This window comes from Pararge aegeria, chromosome 6, assembly GCF_905163445.1.
Source record: "Pararge aegeria chromosome 6, ilParAegt1.1, whole genome shotgun sequence".
Classification (NCBI taxonomy): Eukaryota; Metazoa; Arthropoda; class Insecta; order Lepidoptera; family Nymphalidae; genus Pararge; species Pararge aegeria.
The window spans coordinates 14,464,617-14,486,850 of NC_053185.1; the positions used below are offsets into that span (position 1 = coordinate 14,464,617).

The 22,234-nt window shown below is 36.5% G+C and overlaps 2 protein-coding genes across 4 annotated transcripts in view; one reads left to right on the forward strand and one right to left on the reverse strand.

Annotated features, from left to right (window-relative positions):
• The first annotated feature begins 3,214 nt into the window (after window positions 1–3,214).
• LOC120624187 (zinc finger protein 91-like) lies at window positions 3,215–15,792 on the forward strand. 2 transcript variants are annotated; one of them, XM_039890560.1, is made up of 5 exons: window positions 3,215–3,540; window positions 4,196–4,342; window positions 4,432–4,512; window positions 4,837–4,917; window positions 7,743–15,792. In XM_039890560.1, exons 1-5 carry the CDS (start codon window positions 3,400–3,402, stop codon window positions 11,997–11,999), a joined length of 4,707 nt encoding a protein of 1,568 aa, XP_039746494.1. In that variant the 5' UTR covers window positions 3,215–3,399; the 3' UTR covers window positions 12,000–15,792. The 2 variants fall into 2 exon arrangements, with proteins under 2 accessions (XP_039746494.1, XP_039746495.1); XM_039890561.1 differs by having other exon boundaries at window positions 3,215–3,366.
• Window positions 15,793–18,023: 2,231 nt separating this feature from the next.
• The window catches only part of LOC120624646 (protein Tob1), a 72,115-nt gene continuing 67,904 nt past the window's right edge, over window positions 18,024–22,234 (reverse strand). Inside the window, exons 3-4 of one of the 2 annotated variants that reach the window (XM_039891305.1) lie at window positions 20,761–20,852; window positions 18,024–19,943 (exon numbers count right to left, since the gene is read on the reverse strand). In XM_039891305.1, the coding sequence (XP_039747239.1) occupies window positions 19,590–19,943; window positions 20,761–20,852 (446 nt within the window). In that variant the 3' untranslated portion in view covers window positions 18,024–19,589. The remainder of the gene's footprint in view (window positions 19,944–20,760; window positions 20,853–22,234) is intronic. The other variant, XM_039891303.1, reaches the window with a different exon arrangement.

Below are 22,234 nucleotides of genomic sequence, written 5' to 3' on the forward strand. Positions count from 1 at the left end.
CTTTGAGTTTAATATTTAATAGTCTTTTTTGGCTCAAGTAAAATCCAAATACATTCTAGTCGTTATTTTTATTAATCCGAATGTGTAACATTTCATTATCATCCAGTTCCTTGATGAAGAGCCGATAAAGATTTTCGGAAGTTCGGACTTCGGAAACAGAAAACGGAAAGAAATCTACAATATACTACTGCCCATAGAAATCTTAGTCATTGAGATTTCTATAATACCTACTGCCCTGTAAACTTAAAAAACAATAATAAGCTAGAAAAAGTAGGTTTTCTTATAGGTACCTACAGCGCAAAATCTATAGGCACTTAAAATATAATAAAGGTTTTCATAAGTACAATTTTTTTTTTAAATGAAAAAATACTTAGTTACTAAAAAAGATTTTTGTTTCCTTTTTAAGACATTTCAAGCAAACAGGTCGTACCTACAATTTTTAGTTCGTATTTTAATAAAGGCAGCCTCCACTACAATAAACGCTTCAAGTAGCACATAGCCGTAAGTAGCATAGATATATGCTACTTACGGCAAATAAAGTTAGGTATATGTAGTAAAATTGTTTTTTTTCTTTATGACGAGGCAGTATATTACATACCTATTATATAAGGGACGCCTAAATGTTACGATTTTAACCTAATTTTAACACTCCATACCACTTTGACAGGTTATCATCGTACTATCCATTGGAGTTAGTCGTTACGTTTGTTGACTTACGAAGTTGTACTAGGGTTACAGAACCCTATAGAAGTTAGTATAGCCCGCGCTATTTATAAAAAGATTTATTAATGGATAACCGATGTCATACTATCTCTTTCGCAGAAAATTCGCACACCAAAAGAGATTGCACTACATCGACCGCCTTTTTCTAAATCGATTCTTTAACGGCGCGGGTAACAAAGTATATCAAAAAGATTTATAATGTATCTACTTAAGTAACTAATAAATTACATAAAACAATAGTACATATGACCTAATTGTTGTAAAACCAAGAATACCTTTAATAACTTTATCTACTTGTTGTGGCATTGAATGTTGCTTGTGTGCAAAATAAAATTATTATCTAACACTCTCATGAGTTTTATTGATTAACTAGCCCGTTTCCCTAGGTCTAGGTCCTTTTCGAACCGAACTAAAAATGTTGGGTCTAAATCGGTTCAGCCGCTCCTTCAATAAAAAGGAGCCTCGTCTTATGTCTGCCTTCAAGACTTGTCAAAATCGGTTCAGCTGTTTCCACGGTTAACTCGATAAAACAAACAGACATAGTAGTAGATGTGTTAATACATTCAGACATGCAACATATATGAAGTCGTCACAGTACAGCTGGAGCTTCATTAATAAAAACTTTGTCGTAATTTTTTTTCTCAACTTCTGCATATAATTCAAAATAAGTATTAAACAATTAGTTTAGTACTTAGTTCTTAGTTTATCATTATTGTTCGATGTTATTTGACAAATGCCATACTCTTCCTTAAACCTCCTAAGATGGTTACCATTAATTTACCACTAATTTACTGACCTTTGCCTCGTAACAAGATATGTACTTTAGAAAATTAGGTAGTGTACCTACCTAGAGATAAAAGTACACGGATTAAACAAGACTAGCTGCTGGGGATTCGTCCAAAACAGTAGCTAGGCTTTGTCATCGTTTAATCATATGTCGTCAACATTCTATTTCTATCCTATTGCATACTTTCTATCTTCGAACGCATCATCATAAGTAAAAAACCTGTCAATATCAATAAAAATGGGGGCAATATCTGACGAATGGAGTCATCTCATCGCCATCTCCGAGAATAGAGTATGGACCTGATATTGACATATTAATTAATGTTGTGCCTAAGTTGTACCTACAGCCTACAGCGGCTGCCATGTATAGTCACAGAACTCATAGACCAGTCTGAGTCTTACTATGTTTGTTCTTAGGTTGGCAGCGAATCGTATTCGTAGTTTAATCATTGCACTTCAGAAAAGCAATGAATACACATACCTATTAAGCCCAAAGCTTTTCCGATGCAAATATACTCTACTATAATAAAATATGTTCCAAACATCAAAACTTTGTACGATCAACTTTTTATATTTTAAATATCCCGCCTTACATAGATACTGACAGTTTGAAAAGTTTGTAGAAGTTTGAATGGTGGCGCCATGTTTTTTATACACACAGACAGAGATGGAGGATGCTTGCCAGATATTGTAAACCTTTTAAGTCAGATTTATGTAATATAAAATGCTTTCAGTGTCGCATTAAACGACATGTGTCTTTATTACTTCTGTACTACTAAACGATAATTTAAATTTATAAGAATGACTGGAATTTTAAGAGTTGAATCTTTTTTAAACAAATCGTTATGTGAAACGTGTTCAGAGTTATTAAGTTTATTGTATATTACCATAGTAATAGAGAATAGATAAATAGGCAAACTTGTTCTATTATTAATTCATGAGCAGTATTTTAAGTTTTAGGTTTTTTGTGTTACATTTAAAAATAATAAAAGACTGTGCTTGATGTAGTGAGTAGGTGGGTTTTAATTAATTTCCTAAGATGTTACCTTTTGTCGACTACACGGTGGTGTACGGTAAAATTCGTAAGAATTTATGATTACACCAAAATAGTTTTAAGTCTACTGTGAATTTTGGTTAGTAAATTTATTTATTATTATTATTATTATTATTTAATAATTAAATTGATTATTATAAAATTGTAATTTTTTAATTGGTATTGTTGTTGCCATTAACGCAAAAACCTATGGAACAAAATACGTGAATTCAATAACTCATAGTATTTACTATCTTTTATACTGCTCTTAATCTAATCAAAATAGATCTACGAAAATGATAACTTATTCTGAGTATTAATTCTAGAAGATCTATTTTGTGAAAGACTTATAATTCTTCATTTTTAAAATTATATTTATTTAGTTATTTTTTGAGTTTTCATCTTAAAATAGACGAGAACCTACTCTCTCTTTTTTTTTGAAAAATAAAACCATACGATTGTTTTAATTTGAGACATTCGGTTTTTGGAAGCAAAGTTCACCCCGTGATCAGCTACTCTTTTTTTTTTTTATTTCGTAAATATTTTTATAACGTTCCAAAATATGTATAACTTTTTAGTTTTAGGTTTGTGATATCTGTAAATGGTTCCATTTCGCTGCCTTGATGTTGGTACGCCTGATGTCAGATTACGCGCACATGCGCAGAACGACAGGTGGTCGGCGAGTCGACCCAGCTATTCCGACCGAACATCGACTTCTCATGCTCATCATCAGCCGCTATCGTGTTCAAGCAAGAACGACATGCAGTGCTTTGTGTCGAAGTGGTCGTGGTGACATGGCGTCCGTGTTTTAAATGTTTTAAAAGGTTTTAAAGCGTTAAAAGTTTTGTTTATTTACAATGAATGTGAATTATGACCGTGTTTGTAGACTGTGCTTGTCATCTCGATGTGAATTACTACCGATATTTCCTACCACCAGTTCGGATGAGTCGGATCCTCTTGTCCTTGCTTTGAAAATCAAAGATTGCGTGTCAGTACAGGTATGTAATGCATTAAATAAGCCTCTGAAAGAAGTTTAGAGTGAAAGTAGACCCTTGGTGTACGTGAGAACTCGTCATCCGGCTCAGTTCGCATAATGACAGGCAACGCTGCGTTTAGGTGAAGATGTCGTAAGAACGTCCACCATTTTGAAATGCTCCGCAGCTATCGCTCGACTCGTGGCCGTGGCCGCGTCGCTTTCCGTGCAGCCGGCCCCGGGCCGCTCGGGTGACGAGGGTCAGGTTTTCGCATTATTCCCGTAGGTTTGGCGAAGCGGGGGTCTAGGCATCGCTGACCGGGCATGGCGTTGGCCACCGGGCGTATTGATTTATAGGACGACCAGGGCAGTGCAGCTCGTCCCTCGAGCGAGCGTCGGTGTCGGCGTGAGTGTCGTTGTGTGCGTGCCTATATCGAGCGGTAACCCTCGAGGGGCTCTCTCATCGCTGGCGGCTGGTTGCCACTCGACTCGCTCCTACTTATTCGGGCGAGACTCGAGATTCTGCCGCTCTGCGTCGCGCGGATATACCTACGCCTACCTACTTAGTTTCTCCTCGCGTAGCTACACATGAGGCGCGGTTTCGACCCATGTGTAGATAGGCGATGGAATGCGCGCGTTTTCCTCTTCAGAACGATGATTGTCGTGCATTATTTTTTCAGATAAGCGAGAATGACGACCTGCCTACCAATGTCTGCAGAAAATGCATGGACAATGTCAACAACTGGCACATTTTTAAAGCTGTGTGTGAAAGGAGCCAAAACAAATTACTGTCTCTGACTAACAAGGACAGCAGCCAACTAGAAGAGGTGGGTGATTTTTTTCTGCCATGGAATGGAATTTTGTATTGTCATCTGTCAAGTATTATTATACTTACTTAGTGATTATGATTTTCCAGTTGAATATAAAAAGTGAACCTCAATCTGATGGAGCTTATGATGATGGAGTGGTCATTGATGGATCATACCCTGAGAATGAGGTGTGTATTAGGCAAATTCACTAATAAAACTTATCAAACTGTAGACACAGTTGGGCATTGATAAATATGTAATTGTTTTGATGGAGTTGACTTATGTTTTAGTGTCAAGGACATTTATTGCAGATGCCATGTCATCATGATGTTGTAGCATAATAACTGTTGAATAAGTATTCTGATACATTCAATTAAATTGTTTGGAAAAATATTAAATAATTAATTAACAAAATATTAAACAAAAAAATATGAAGAAAAAAAAATATATATGTATATATAAACTGGTTATTTTTTTAAGTGTTTCTTTTCATAATAAATCTAATATTCCAGAATGCTGGCCCATCAAATAAAGTGCAGCCAGAGGGTCCCCCAATTTTGGCTTCATTGGGACTTACACCAAGAAGTGATAAGGTAAAGATTAAGTACCCTATTATCATTGCATGAGGCAATGTACTGATATGCTATTCTGATATTTAATGTGACACTTCAACTAAACTTTATTTATAAGTCATTTACTTTGAGTGCAAAAAATATTTAGGATACTAGTGTGAGAATGGTTCAATTGAATTAATTTGGTCCACAGAACTATATAGATCCAAGAATGGACTGGCACCGTGTACATGCTATCTTGGACATGGTCCAAGAAGACGAAGTTATTGACTCTTTACAATCAATGGAAGAATGTGAGGTCACACATCAATCAGACCACAACTCAGACACTGAGGTAGAACTTACATGTGAGCCAGTTGATAATGATTATGTTGATTACAAGAATGGGTACTTATGTAAAAACAGGAAAGTCATATCAAAAACACCTAAAGTAACACCTGAAGATACTGTCGCAAGAATCAAGGAGGTTAATAATCTGAGAAAGCGTAGTTTTGTTTCCAACAAGCTTTGCACTCATCCAAGAAGTGCTTGGCAGATGCTTTTCACTGACGACTTGGTGGAACTTATTGTAGCATCAACTAATGAGAGAATTTCAACTAAAAGTAAAAAAGCAAAACCCACAACTGTAACTGAGTTTAGAACACTAATTGGAATTTTGTATTATCATGGGATAATGAGACCTACTCATCAAAAGATAAGTGACCTCTGGCATGAAGAGTATGGAGCTATTTGTGTAACAAATTCTATGACTTATGAACGGTTTAAATTAATTCTTAAGAACATTAGTTTTGATAGTGAGGAGAATGACAGCATTGTTCAGTTTGATGTGATGAAACGGGTGCGCAAAGTGTTCGAAATTTTTGCCCTCAATTGCAGAACTTCTCATGAAGTAGGCAATATGGTTGTCATTGATGAAACAATTCTACCAATACATGGCCCATGCCCATTCAGATATAAAATAAAAAGAAAAAATTTGAAAAGTGGAATGAAAATCATGCTCTTAATTGATCCTGTGAATTTTTATGTCACCAATCTCGATGTGATAACAGATCCATACTTCGCCTGTGAGGAAATAGCTGCAAAACTGGTGCAACACTTGGCAGGCACAGGACGGACTGTTATTATGGACAGCTGGTTTACATCGAGTTCATTGATCAACAGATTAAAAAATGAATACAAATTATTCACTGCAGGAGCTCTTCATCCCAATGATGAGAATATACCACCCCTATTCTTATCACACTACAGAAAGAAAAAAACTTTTATAAGTGGATTTTTAGACAATGATATGACGTTAAGTTCATATGTGAATCAGAGTTCGAAAGTTGTCAATGTTCTGACCAATGATCCTAAGTTTTACAAAAAGGGAAACAGTAGCCACACATCTGTAGTTTCTTTTTATAAGAAGTACCAATCTGCAGTAGAAGTGATTGAAGTACTGATGCATTACTATACTACAATGCAGCACACAAACGACTGGGCACTTTCTTTATTTTTCATGCTATTAAACATTGGTTCTGTTAATGCTCAGGTCATATGGAGTTCCAACGACCAATCCCATGTCGTACAACGCCGTTTATTTATAAGAGAGATAGCAATCAGTTTAATGGGGCCTAAGGAAACCTTTATGTATACACCATCTCTACCTAATCTCAGTTTCAAAAGACAAAAATTTTCATTACCTGAACATGCAGTGCCATTTTATAAAAATAGACGTAGGTGTAAAATATGCTTTAAGTCTTCAAAAAGAGATCGTAGAACAAAACAGTTTTGCATTAAATGTGGAATATATATTTGCAAGGAACATACTGTCACATTATGTACGATTTGTGTAACTCCTTAATAATTTATGCACTACTTTATTGCCAAATTACTGTAGTTCTCAAGTGTTGAAGTGTCATTTTATGTATGAGAATGAATGATATGGGCTATCACTATCACTTAAAACAGTATTATCTTAAATTTTAGTTAAGGTATAACTAAAATTTTCTTATCTTACCATCCTAAATATTAATTATCCTGAAACATATCATTGAGAGTATTAAAATATTACTGCTTTAAGCAATGGTGGTAAGGCCACAGCATTAATCGGTTTTGTGATTTAAAATCTGATAATTTGACATAAAACGTTTAACCTCAAGACGTCAAATAGATTAAAAGCCCAGTTTTTGATAGTTTAGTTTTATTGTTAAAGTTTAGTTTAGTCTGAATAAATTAATAATTATTATTGTATTAATGATTAATAGAGATTTCTATTTATAATTTCTATATAAAAAAGCAACCATTCCACATAGTTATTTGTCTTTCTTGACCATCCATGTAATAGTGCCCTTTTTCTCACAAATAGCTTGAGGTATCAATTTGAAACTCATTCTTAATTTTTAGTTCAATGGCCTCTTATTGCTGTATAAATTACAAATTTCTAGTTAACTACTGCTTAGATACTGCTTTCAAAGCATATTTTGTATTTAAATTCTCTTACCATCAAAGTCAAATATTTTAAACTAGGCAATGTGTTTGTTGGATTTTTACTTGGTCGGATTTTAAATAAATTAATATACTTCCAAGTAATTTAATTTACATACGACTTGCTTAAACACAATCAATTATTTGAGCAAGAACTGCACTGCTAAAAGTAAATTGTTACATTTTTTTAAATAGAATCTAATGAATTTAAAATTTATTTTATTAATAAAGTTTACTTAATTTCTACTTATATTTTCTGTATAGCATATAAACCATAATTAAATTGATGGAGGGTAAACAGTTTTGCTGTAGCAATTTTTTAAACTCAATTCTTGAATGAAAATCGCAAGACTTTGTTGTAAAAAATTTCATACTTTCAGGGCATGGATAGTGAAAAGGACGAGGATTATGAAGAGGAAGAAGATCGAGAAGAAATGGCAGAGCCAGAACAGTCTTATAGAAATATGCCCCACATGCCTGAAGTCTCCATCACTGTCATGCGTCCGACTGGCGAAACTCTTCACGCTCGGCAAGGTATACAACAGATAGCTTCTAAGGATTGTCTCGTTTGCGGACGCTCATACAGATATTCTCATAATGCACGCAGGCACGAACTGAGTTCTCATGGTTTCGATAGATACACTAACAAAACCACAGCTAAGAAATCAAATCACAATCATATGCAACCTAAATTTAGGCCTAATCCTTTTAATCCAAAAGCACGTTTGATGCCGAATCCAATCAGCCACAAAATGCAATACATACCAAAACCGGTTCCTACGAAAATGATGCCGCAAAAAATTGTGGCACCACCAAAACCAATTCCAATCAGAACTGCCAAAGCCCCCCAGAACAACTTACCATACCCCCTTCGTATTAAAGCTTTAAAAGACTTGCAAATAAAGAAAAAGGAACCGCAGATATTAAAAACATTACTTACTTCTAAACCGGAAGTTTTAATATCTGAACCTGAAATACTCCACTCAGGACCTGAAAGTCCAGAGACGTTGATTTCGGAACCTGAAATAGCATCGTTTCAAGTGGAGACTATTTTGTCAGAACCGGGGGGCTTTATTAATCAACCGCATGACGATGATGAGGTAGATGATGATAATAATCAAGATCAAAATTATGATACTCTTGACATGGAATCTGATAATGAAATCGAAATTGCACGTCAGCATGAAAATAACGTTGATATTGAACAAAACCATATTGAAAATGATGCTGAGGAAAACCCACAAGAAGAAATCAATGTGGAAGACGATCATGAAAAAGAACATATGGAGGATAATGGAGACAGTCAAGACATGAGTGTTGAGAATAATATAGATGCCGAGAATGATGAGAACGCTAAAGAACATGATGATGATAATGTTGACAAGGTTAATAACGACCAAGATGCAAATCATGAAGATATTGACGATGACGATGATCTTCCTCCATTGAGTATTGCTCCTGTGGTTGAAATTAATGAAGATTTACAGGGTAACTCATACAATAGTGAAGGAAATGATGAAGAAGACCTAGACGAAACTGTTGATCCAAATGACACTATTGATGGTGATGAAACAGGAAAAGAACTAGATCCTGATAAAGTGTATGTTACCAAAACGCAAAGAGATTTCATTCTTAAATACCGTAATATTATTGAACAAATCAACACAAAGCTTTGTCTCTGTTGTAATAAAGAACACCCTCGCAGAAAAGCTGTCATACAACATTTACAGAAGAATGGTCACAAAGTTCCTAAACATACCTGCTATAATTGTGTAGTTACATTCACTCACATTGGTGCTTTGCTCAGCCACATGAGATCTAATACTTGTACAGATCTATGGAAAATAATTTACAATGAAAATGGAATTACTGATGATATAGTACTGGAAGATGAGCCAAAAGATACGAAAGTTCAATATAAAGATATCCTAAATGCAAGATCTTATGCATGCAAATTGTGTCCAGCCAAATTTCAGTTGAAGCAGTTTATAATGAAGCATGTTCTAGATGTTCATGAAGATGGCCAATCTCGAGTCCCTCATTCCTGCGTTCATTGCGGTTTACGATTCAAGGAAAAAAATATTGGCAAGAAGCACATTCGCAACGGAGATTGTACAGTGTATATCGCGTGCGATTTATGTTCTGAAAAATTCCTGAACATGCAAGACTTTAACGAACACGCTGTGGCCGTTCACGCTGGTAATTTTGACCCTGATAGTCAGAGCAAGTGTGTCGACGGTAGACCAACAGATTGCCCCATATGTGGAAAAAAGAACAGCAGCTATCCCAATTTGGTTAAACATTTGCGAGCAATACATAATGAGGAGAAACCTCACCATTGCCAGCACTGCGATACCAAATACGAGCAAGCGGGCGAATTGAACAAGCACATTTATATGGAGCATTCCGATAGAATGCTAGGCATGGCACCCACAGAGCCTGATATGTCTCTCGTGAAGGAGGAGGCCGAGGAGTACCATTACTCGTGTACAGAATGCAACGCCATTTTCGAGACTGTCGATGCTTGGACTGACCACCAGGTCGCTGAACACAATCAGGTCGCTCACCACTGTGACCAGTGCGAAAAGAAATTCTTACGCCCATCGGAACTAGCTGAACACAAAAATACACATCTCCGAGTCAAATACTATCCGTGTAACATGTGTTCTAACTCATATAGCACACCGCAAAAACTATCTGAGCACGCCCAACAAGTCCATCCTGGTGCCCCCACGCGCAATTTTGATACCGAATTTTACTGCGATATATGCGTGCGATCGTTCAAGAGTCGCCAGGCGTACTCTAATCATATGCGTATTCATTCCAAAGTGCCGACAACTAACCGGAAACCTGGCGAACCGAAGGGGTTTTCACCTCAGATAATCGGAAAGCCTATTCGCCAATTTTCTATGCAACCAGGATTTAGTCCTTTTGTACCGAATGCCCCTTACTGCTGTGACATTTGTGGTAAAGGATTCATGCATAAGAAAAACATATGGAAGCACAAGAAGGTTCTTCATGCAGATGTACTTAATGACAGAAACGATAGTGAGGAAAATACTATGCACGCATCTACAGAAGAAGATGATTACAATGTGGATGAAAATGGCGTCATCTTATCGACTCCGCAATTCAACAGTTTTAATTTTACAAACATTTCCAATAGCTCGCAACAGACATCACAAGATGCCCTCCCATACTCCTGTGAATTGTGTTATAAACGCTTTCCGCTTAAAACCAGTTTGTGGAAACACAAACGAGCTAAACACGGTATTGTTAATACAACTGGTCCGGATGGCCAAGTGATACCGACAACGGCAGAAGGGCGGTCAAGTTGCACAATCTGCAAAATTACATTTTCAGATAAGAAATCTTATTACCGTCACAGAAAAAACATTCACAAGTCTTCTGTTCAAATGTGCAAAATTTGTGGGAAACCACTCAACTCGACGCAAGAACTTTACGAGCATTTAAAATCGACACACGCTCGCGAACTGTTGGGCTATGATGCGAATCAAGGAACGAGTAAATCTCAAGAAATGACGCAAGAGGCGGATGCCGACTACGAAGCAGAGCAGGATCTGGTCGATCCTACTGCTGAGTTCCAAGCGCGATATCCTTGTGATACCTGTGGTAAGCAGTTTGTTGGGTTATTGGCTTTGCAAAATCATCAATGTATCAATCAAATACAATCGCAGCCGCAAACCTTCGATTGCGAAATATGTCACAAGAGCTACACTTCGATCGCCGCTTTGAAGAGCCACCGTGGCTGGCATTTGAGGTCTCCTGACGGCAAGGCGGCTGCTAATAACACTGGACTTTGGATGCCCCAGAATAAAGTAACGACCAAAATAAGTAAACACGAGGTCATTGAAGCACCCCAACCACCAATAACTCGCTCGTCGCAACCGACGCCGGCGACAAGCGTAGCGAAAAGAAGACTCCCCCCAGAAGTGGAGGTGACTGTTGTCAATCCCAATAAGAAGTTGCGTTCCGATGATTCTATCGAAATGGATCAACAGAATAGCATGTCCGGTGGTACCGAAGATAGGTACTGTAATATTTGTGATAAAGAGTTCACCAAGCGAGCTGCATATCAACGTCACATGGATGAGGTGCATCAACCGAATTCTGTGTTTTGTCCAGTCTGCGATAAGAGTTTTACTCGCAAGTCTACTCTTCTAGTGCATATGAAAAAACATTACGAAGGCGGCGAAGGGTCGTCTAGTGTAGGCCAAATAGAAGATGACGGGCATGCGTGTGATGTTTGCGGCGATCAGTTTGATAGTGAGAAGGATTTGAGTTCACACAAGGCTGTGCACCACGCCGAGGACTCCGGTGAGTCTGATGACGAGGGGTCCACTTTGGTGCAGCAGCCCGGGGAGTTCACATGCAGCCAGTGCGGGGACGGCGTCGCCACCCCTCGCGACCTGATAGCCCACCGTACAATGCACGCGACACCCTCTAAATTCTTTTGTAACATTTGCAAGGTCTATTTCGCCCGCGCCCTTGACCTCTCCTCGCACACCAGGGCTAGGCACTCTGACAACGAAAAAGTTTTTTTCCCCTGTGCAATGTGTGACCGATTTTATATGAACAAAAAGAGTTTGCAACGTCACATTGAAATGATGCACTGATCGTTTAACTGCTTTAAACTCAGACATGCAAAATGAGGTTTACTAAAATTTGAAACTAAGTAAAAATAAGAGTGGAACAATGTTTCTATAGAGTGACTTACGTGATATTAAGTGTCATTTTCTAATTGTAAATACGATTTTCGATGATTCTAGGGTGTCCAGTGTGTGAAGATACTAAAGTATCATTTATTATACGTTGTCATTCCTTGGTTGCCGTGGGGCGAATAGTTTTAATTTTCATATTACAATCCTGTATTAGGTATTTGATTTTAAATACTATGTTTAGGATTTTGCTCATGTATTTTGTTATTTATTTTATTAATCCATTATTACAATAATCATTAGGAAGTTTGTTGGTTTTCCCAACATTTTTAATGGTATGACTCTGGATTAAGTGAATAGGTTAGTTTTTACTATAATTTAAAACAATGGTATTTCAAGTGGAATGATAATTTTATCTTTTTTATGTTTTATGAAATATTGGAAATGGGCCAAAATTTTGAAAATAGTCAGTGTCAGTCACTATACTACAGTGTTATACTATTTATATTTATAAGTATGACATGTCTTCTTAATATTATAATAATTTACCTATAGCTTGAGTTTAATTTTAATTTAAGTGTGTAAATATTTACTTTATTGAATGCTAATTAGGGATTTGATAAGTTTGAAAAATGGAAAGGTTTGATTAAGTTTTATTAAAATGTACTGATTATTTCATAGTAACTTCAAATGTATATTTTATACAAACTAAATTAACCACTAAGGATGTGTCTCCCTCATCTATGGTTACTATTCCTCGGAGCCTAAGTTTGTGAAATTTCTAAATGTTCGTGTTCCAATCATCAGAAATCTTGCACAAATATTACAGTATATCATGTGTTTATTAAATGTAGGAAAACAAAAATAAACACGTTTCGTTAAATGGCTTCACGTAAAAAGAGCGCTACCGCACTTTGTGATTCTTACATTTTCATTGGAATAAGTGTCTTACCTATTGTTATAGGTATTTTACCATACTTTAATGTTTGTTACACTTAATCTAACTTTAATTAACTATCAACTTTTTCGCATGTAACTATAACTCAGTTCCGTAGTGTGATCATCAGCGCTCATTTTACGTTTAATCAATAACTAATATCGCTTTACGCTACATGGAAGAATCCAGAAATATAGAGTTTTAAATATTGCTTTAAAGTTAGTTGGTATATCATTGTAAATTTCAAGTTTTTTTTTCTTGAATGTTCCAACGGTTTCACTTTCAAAATAATCAAGTTTCAACAATCTCTAAAAAGGTTGAAAACGTTTGTTTTTTTTACCTTAATAACCAGCTAAGAAAACAAAGACTATGTTTCAAATCAAATAAACAATTATAAAATTTAATGATTTTAAAAGAACCGTGCCAAATTACGTGTCTATGAATATTGACATTATTTATTAAGTATGTATTTTACAACACTCGACAGATACTTTTTTTTTAAATATCAATCATGTAAATAAATAAAGGGGAAATACTTTTACATACCAATATAATTTATTTCAGAACGAATTTTATTGCAATAGTTCCATCGAAATGGCCGCATTAGTGAATCACTTTTTGCTATTGGGCCGTTTAGTTTGTTGTGCTATAAGTTTCTCGCAAAGCGAAAGCCTATACATTTATAACTACATTTATATCTAAATTATAATATACATCTATTAGAAAGTAGACCCGACAGACGTTACTGCCTTGAGAATCTAAATCGGTCCGAGCGTTTAAAATGATTTGATTGGCATCATTCGAGCTAAATTAAATAGAAATGCAGGATCAGCTTTTCCCCAATAATGACATTAAATTCACGGATCGCGGATGGACGTGGACCTAGTATTATCGAACCGGATCCGAAAACATTGTAAGCTCAGATTAATCCGACTGAAGGATTGCAACCAACTCCTAGATACTACAGGCGTACTAGTAAAATGCGGCAATACTACTACACTACATACTACGCTGAATTTGGCATGTTCAGGGTGCTTAGATTGACTACCTACGTTTACTTATTCGATCGCGTGCAAGTTTACAACGATTCGTATAGAATCGAAAGAGTGCTATCTAGAACAATACTAAATATAAACTAAATATTTCACGCGATCGAATAAACGTTGGTGGAAAATCTCACTCAAATAGGCACCGAGTTCATATTTATTGGCTGCGTTCATAACAGTAGTGGCTTATAAAACTTTTTATATAAAAATGATCGGCAGGGTGGTTACGTATCTCGCGACAGGTTTGCAACGGGCGTAAACCTCGCGATCAACGCTGTCAAAGGTCACTTTTCAACACAATAAATAAACAAAAGTGACGTTTGACAGCAGTCATCGCAAAATTTACGCCTGTCGCAAACCTGTCGCGTGATACGTAATGACCCTGCCAATTAATAGTATGTTTTCAGCACAGTTAAGGTCGGTACAAATTCTTATATGAAGTGGCATTTATGACGCTATTATCCTAATGTAAAACGTATTTACACGAGTACCATATCTATAATGAACCAATCTCTGAACTAAACCAAATTAGCAGGTCTTAAAGTACTATCTTTTTGCACAGGTTACGTGATAATGAAAACCACTGTTCTTAGAGATGCCAACTTGGTCTCGTCTAGAGATTTGTGTGCATAATTGGTACAAAGTTTATTTAGGTAATTCACTACAGCTAAACAATCTTAACGTAAACTGCTTGACAAAAAACTGCAAACCCAAGAATGTAAATGTTCTCATAAGCTCAAAACGTAACATTACGATTTTTGTAGATTCTTAAATGCATATATTTAGAGTGAAAGACATGTTAAGATAGTTTTCCTTCAGTTAATGACCTAAACCGACAGAATGTGATTTGAACGAAGCGGAGACCAAACATCAATATAAGTGTGTAAACTTTTCAGTAAACAAAACTTAACCGATGGTCTAAAGAACCACTACTGGCCATTTATGGGTCTTCATACTCAATTTTGTTCTAATTTGTCTTAAATTGTTAATCATATTTTTCGTTACATTTGATGTAGATTTTAAAAATATGAAAACATGCGCTAATTTTATATTAAAGAATGTAATTCTAAACGTTTGTCTAAAATAGAATTTACACAAAAACGTAATGAAAAGTTTGTTTACATAATAAGACAAGTTAGAAATATATGGAGTACCTAGAGTGATTTAATGTACCGCGTATTAATACTTAAGCCATACCTAAGAGGCGATTTATATGTGCTCACGACAAATTTCTATCCCCCTTACTAATAAACATTCTAAAGTTGTTGCATTGTTACGCAATGTTTTGTCTTCGTCCGGAAATCAAATTACTAATGACTGTGAGTGAGAGAGAGAGAGAGACCATTGTTTTACTAATCTCCAGCTTTAAACAATGTTTATTAGTAAGGCCATATGTATGTAAATAGGTACAATTTATAATCAAGTGTCTTATTGTTTGCAATTATATAAAAATGGAGATTAAATTAAGAAAAGTATGAATGTTGAATTATCGAAAAAAGGATTTTTACGTGGAATCATCGTTGGTGTACAGTTTATTACGAATATTTTTAAAAGTGAAAAATCAATTAAATATGCCAGTTATTATACCTAAAATGTATAAATTTGTATTTGCGGTAAATTGACAGTGTTTAAATGAAACCTTTTGTACGTACGTACCTACAATATTATATAGGTACCCATTAGTTTATTTGCGCATACATCATATTTTGTCCATAGATGAGGTTTATTTTTGTCATCTTTGTGGTTTCAATAAAGTGACTTAATAAAATATCGATTTTTCATTTAATCAATTATTGGTTTAGAGCGTTCCGGAAGTCATGATAGAAAAACGGTCATTGTTGACTGTTTGTCTGTCGCGACGTATGTGCTTCGATTCCCGGACTCCTAAGTGGTTTGAAAAGGAAATATGTTTTAAAGAACCATTAAAAATTTGTTATTTACATATCTTATTATTAAAATATACACATATTTTCTTTCGCCTTTACTCCAAAGGACCACGACTATAATAATATAATGGTATACTGTGGTCCTACAGATGGGCGTACCCAGGATAGGGTAGCTGCCTCAACATGGAATAATTTGACGAGAACAAAGATTTATAATTAAAATATATATTCAATTTATCGAAATAAGTCATTGGATTGTTTCTACTAAAAGCAGCCGCCATTTTGATGTCAGAATTCCGGCTCACTTTAATGTGATTGTTTTTTAAACACATTTGAAAAAAGGCTATCCTAACTGACGGCCGACTGGCGCAGTGGGCAGCGACACTGCTTTCTGAGTCCAAGGCCGTTGGTTCGATTCCCACAACTGGAAAATGTTGTTTATTTAATTTAATTTATTTAATGAAAAATATACATTTTTTATCTTAACATAATAATATCTGTTACGGCATAACAAAAACCCAGTCTGGTTTATCCGTACACCGGTATTCATCGTTAAGCGCTCAGAATTTTAAGTAGGTAAAGTATTTTAAAGCTACATACAAAATATGACGGGTAGTTCGAAAAAAATATAAAAAATAATGATCGATGAATTGTGTGATGAACATGAATGTTTTTCAGTGTCTGGGTGTTTATCAGTATATTATAAGTATTTACGTGTATTATATTCATAAAGATATCTATCTTGGTACCCATAACACAAGCTATGCTTACTTTGGGGCTAGATAGCGATGTCTGTATTGTCGCAGTATATTTATATTTATTTCATTTATTTATTAACTTCACTATAATAAGCACTTTTTTAGAAGCATCCATTTTTCGAACAGTTCTAGTTATGATATATAGTCAGCAGCTTGAAGCTGCCTTTGATATCTTACACCAGTCTTAAACAGCTAGTAACTACTAGTTCACTCAATTATCAGTAGCAATATGGATTTAAAGGATGAAGCAATAGGTACTACTGCTACTTTCTCACTGTGAGCTGACTTTATCAGGGCAGTCGATAGCTCTAAGAGACTCTTCATGCCTTTTTACTACTAGAACGGTTTTATGTTATCTTTGAAGACTAGGTATTTTAGATTTAAGATAACTTCACTTTACAGTATCAGCTTAAAGCAGTTGTTCCTGACTGCCAGAAAAAGCTAGGCAAAAACTTCAATTATCTCGTAGATTTAAAATAAAAGGAGGTTTGCGTTCGGTTTGTACCGACAAGTATTTGCTTGTAAGAACGTACGATAGGAGTGATAGCCTCACCTCTAGCGATAGATAGAGGTGAGGACTTCGGCATCCCTTTCAGGGAGCTGAACCCGTGCTGTTCAATCCCCAGCAGGCACTAGGGGTATTTGCTTTTGTGACAAATACCCCCAAAAAGTTATATATCACTATTAAATATCACAATTAAATATCACTTGTTTCCATAATCTACTCAAAGGTGTGTGACGTCTATCAATCTGCACTTTTCCTCCGGCGTAGACTACGAAGGGTCGTAGTCTACGCCGGAGGAAAAGTTCATTCTATGAGATGACCCATGCCCCAGTGGGTTGTCGGCGTAATGAGTTGATAATCACGATATTGATGCTGAGAGATCGCTATATATTTTTTTTATATGAGTAAGTACCTACTAAGGTTCGCAATGCTATTGATATGATAGTTCTTGCCGTTGTCACACTTACATCTAATTTCTCAATTGTAACTTACTACGTTCTCTATGGCTAACAGTCACTCTTTAACTCTTCGCACGGTCATTATACGTAAGTAAATTTAGCTTCTGCATCAGAGTGGTCAAGCAAGACTGTATCTTAAGTCTTCCGACTGTTTCTTGGCAAGACCAAACTTTGGCCAACCTGCGTTGCGGCGTCGAAGTTTGCGTTTAGCGTGGAGGGTAGAGGGGTTCAAAATATGAACAATCGTGTAGATTGCACAAAACATTTTAATATAAACTTAAAAAGTCGTACAACAATATGAAAAATTATTATTGACTAATTATATTAGCGGACAGGAGAACCGCTTTAACTATATTATTATGCAAATATATTACTATCTTTAACACTTCCATCGAATATATCTTACAAAAGAAAGAAAAATAAAAAGTATCTTTATTAATAAAAAATCTCATTACACTAAATTGTATTATATTAATCTTACATTATAGATTTTATCTACAAAATACGTAGCGTTTTGGCCAGTTTTTCAATCGAGTTCCTATAATTACTTTTACGTAATTTAATAAGAATAGGACATTAATAAAGTACATTTAAAGGTACCGAAATCATACAACTAGACTTAATCTAAATCAAAATATAAAAATAGTAAAAAAATAGTTGCACATCTTCGTATACAACTTGTCATTCTTGTGCATCGAAACATAACGTGAATCCATACAGTGTGCAACGCCATTAACTATAACTTAATACAATATTTATATTTATCTAATAATTTTGAAGCGAATTTTACAGTTTTATAAACGTATCAAATGTATTCGTATGTAATTTTGCCTAACCGTGCACGCAGTGTGGATCCACAATGGCGGACGGCGAATGCCGTGTCACGCGACGTAAACATCCGACGACCCCCGAGCGTCGCAACTCCCAATGAACGACAAGCTGACTACCCGCATATCGCATATCTAAGCACAGTTACCTATCGCTATCGTCGACCTCGATTGAAACACTGAACTCAATTGCCAAGTGAAATATAAAAAAGATAAATAACACATAGAATTTTTTATTTTCCATGAATTTGCATGCACCCGTTAGATTATGAATTGAGAAATATTTTTTCTATCATTTATCCATATTCATGTCTTTTATAACAATATCATATAAATATACCATACAGACTAAGGCCCGCCGCCGCGGTGCGGTCGGCCGGCAATGTACACGAGGACTAATATCTTCTTAAAAAAATACTGTTAGATTGAAACGTAGCTAATCCTATAATATTTTATGTATATTAATTATTATAAGGGTACAATCGTACGAGTGATGATTACACTAGGTGAGATCTCCGACGCCTTCGGGCGGCCTCCGCGCCGCACCGTCCGACCGCGTCCGACCGGATATGCAAACATTATTACGTTGAGTATATACATACCAGTACGCTATATACTTAGACAGTATGAATTTAATTTTCAATATTAAAAATACGTAATTTCTCTATTGGCCATTCGTATCCACGTGAAAAATTAGACAATTTGCGTACGAATATATATTATAATGTATACATATTTAAATATTACTATTTATTTAGATCGGAGGACGTATGTATACAGACTCGCTCTAGAAGGTACGTCGTCGTAAGCGCACGCGGCCTCACGGCCCTTCGCTCCCTTAAACTACGAATATTATATCGATATCGAACGAAGACATCTAAAACTCGACTCGGCTTTAAATAGTACGAAAATAAATCGCCGGCGAGTCGCTCGGCCGATTATTGCTCCTATCGATAAATTTACACATCGACGTAACGAACGAGAATACAAAAAGTTACGGAAAATCGTACAGATATCACAAGCGGCGGGCGGCGCGGGACGCCCCCGCGGAAAATAAAAAAATAAATCGCGGCGCGCGTCTCTCGTACAAAAGTAAAGACTCTATGAGCGGCCGGCGCGGGCGGGCGCGACTCAGTTGGCGAGCAGTAACTGCGCGGCCGCGCCTGGTGCCTCGCGCCGAGCCAGGAAGTAGGCGGCCGGGTCGCTGGCCGGCGACAGCGCCCGCGCTGCCAGCTGCTGCTGAACAGCGCGCTGCTTGATGTAGTTGCTGAACTCAGTGGGCGACATGCGGTTGGCGCGCTTGCTGCTGGTCTTGAGCTTGGTGCTGCCGAACTTGGTCTGTGCGAACGTGGCCGTGGTGAAGGTGAGCGGCTGCGCGCGGAACGGCGGGCCCGGCGAGAAAGCTGCGGGCGCTGGCGGCGACGGCGCCGCCACCGGCTCCACGGGCCGGAAGCACTGCGCCTCCGGGTTGAACGCGCGGGTCACCTGCAACCATAACATATGCTATTGAGTCTTTCGTTGTATTCCTTCCTGTTGTGTATTTATATGCTTTTATAAATTCCCAAGGTAATTTTAAACAATGTTTAAATTCAAGTTTAAACATTTAATTATTCAGTGGTTACTATACCACGCAACGAATTATCATCATATGCATATCAACCTATTACAAGCCCACTACAGGGCTCGGGTCTCCTCCAATAAGAAGGGGTTAAGGCCAACAACGCAACGACTTATAAAACGTGCAAATAAAAACCGAAATAAATCGTCACAGGCTTTAGAGGTACATTATGTACTTACTTCTTTTCGGTTCAAAAGGTAGATTCTACAGAGAAGATATCGACAAGAAACTCAGCAGTTGCTGCGTTCCAACATCAGTAATTTAACATTCATTTTTTTGAGGTGAAACATGTATAGGGCAAGGGTAAACCTGATCGTTGGCGTGGCGATACCGGCTGGGACGACGCATCGCCACGTTATATGATGGAATACATTGTGTTTTTTACGTAGTTGAGTTGTAGCAATTTCAAATAAATTCTTCAATTTAAAATTTTTGTATTTAATAAGAATGCATATTTATGTAATAAATAGTCATTTTCTTATGAAACAAGTTTGTAATGCTTGATCTTCCTTCTGTTCTTTTATGTATATAATTTCGATGTTTCACATCTGCCAGGCGTCTCGTGACAGGTCACACAGTTTTGTCACATGAGTGATGCAGATCAAGCAAACTTCCAAACAACGCATGTTGCTATCTCTTTTCATTGGCTAAGTTTAACTAAAAATAATTGAAAAGGCCTTTTACCTCTCTATCGGTCCTTTCATCTGCGGCGCGTTCATCGCTGCTGAAGAGAACCTTCACTGCGCCCTTCTCTCCGATGCGGTATGACACCTCACCTGGAATTAAAAAAAAACAACTTTATTCGTATGAACTATATAGAAAGAGAGGAACATTTTAAATAATTTTTACAGTATATTGATGGACCGAGGACGTGGATTATTATCACCTACACGGTTCGTCCTGTGTGCTCTAAACTGAGGGGAAGGTGATAATATAGGCCTATTATTACACCAGGAACCACGTCCTTGAGATCGGAACAGAGTAGACAGATAGATAAATTCTTTATTGCACAAAATTAAGGGATAAAGATAATCAATATTGGAAACAGTAATACAAGAAAAACAAAAATGCGCAAAGGCGGTCTTATTGCTTTAAGCGATGTCCTCCAGACAACCCTTAATGAAAGAAAAAAATAAATGATTATGGAAACGGGATAGTGCAATAGGTAACCTAAACTACATCAACAACATATAACAATAATACATAATGTAGTAATGCTACTCCGCAGCAGAAATAAGCATGGCGGACTTTCCCGGACGAACTCTAGCACAATAAGCTATATTACTACTCAAGTCCTCTGGCGAATTCCATTTATTACCTCATTATCAACATACCATAATCATATCTGTTGAGGTTGGAAATTTCAAATAGTACTTATGTTCATTTAACATTTGTAGACGCCTCTGAAAATATTCAGGCAGAATCTTGCCAGTGTTCTTTGTAGAACCCTATCTTTACGTACTATTTTATTTTAAATGCCGTAGTGAAATTTCGTTTAATATTGTGAAAGTTCATTTGTTGAGTTTCCCTTCTTTCACGCAGCAACAGAGCCGCTGGCGTGCTTCGGATTGACGTTACTTTTTGCATACACATACTAATATGCAAAAAGATAGCTAGATCTACTACCTATCTTTTTATCATAGCTTATAAGAATAGCCGCAGAGTAGGCTACTTTAAACCCGTTTAAATCAGTTTTCTATGAGATAGATGTAAAACACAATTATGCTATTGCCTCCATAATATAATATTGTTTTAACATATGCTAAATTCCCACATAGATGATCAGCATTAGGGTGTCTATATCACTATACCTTTTAATATTACATTTAAATAATTAATATGGAGTTCACAGCTTAAAGCAATAAAAACCAACTGACAGTTGAAACTACCTCTTAGTTGATTCTTCAATGATTATTTAGAAAACGCTCACATTATAGGTTTTAAAAAGCCTAACGCTAACAGAAATAGCCAAAGGTCGCTTTATTATGAAACAGCTGTGTTATGTGTGTTTAGCGAGTGATTGCCGGTTTGATCGGAAGAAGCTAATTTAGACAATGTCAGCGGCAAGGACTGGACTGCAATCCAATCGGTTGGTGGCCATAGTTGAAGAGATGATCTCATCTGGTGTTAAGTGATAAACAACTTAGCTAACTAAGTA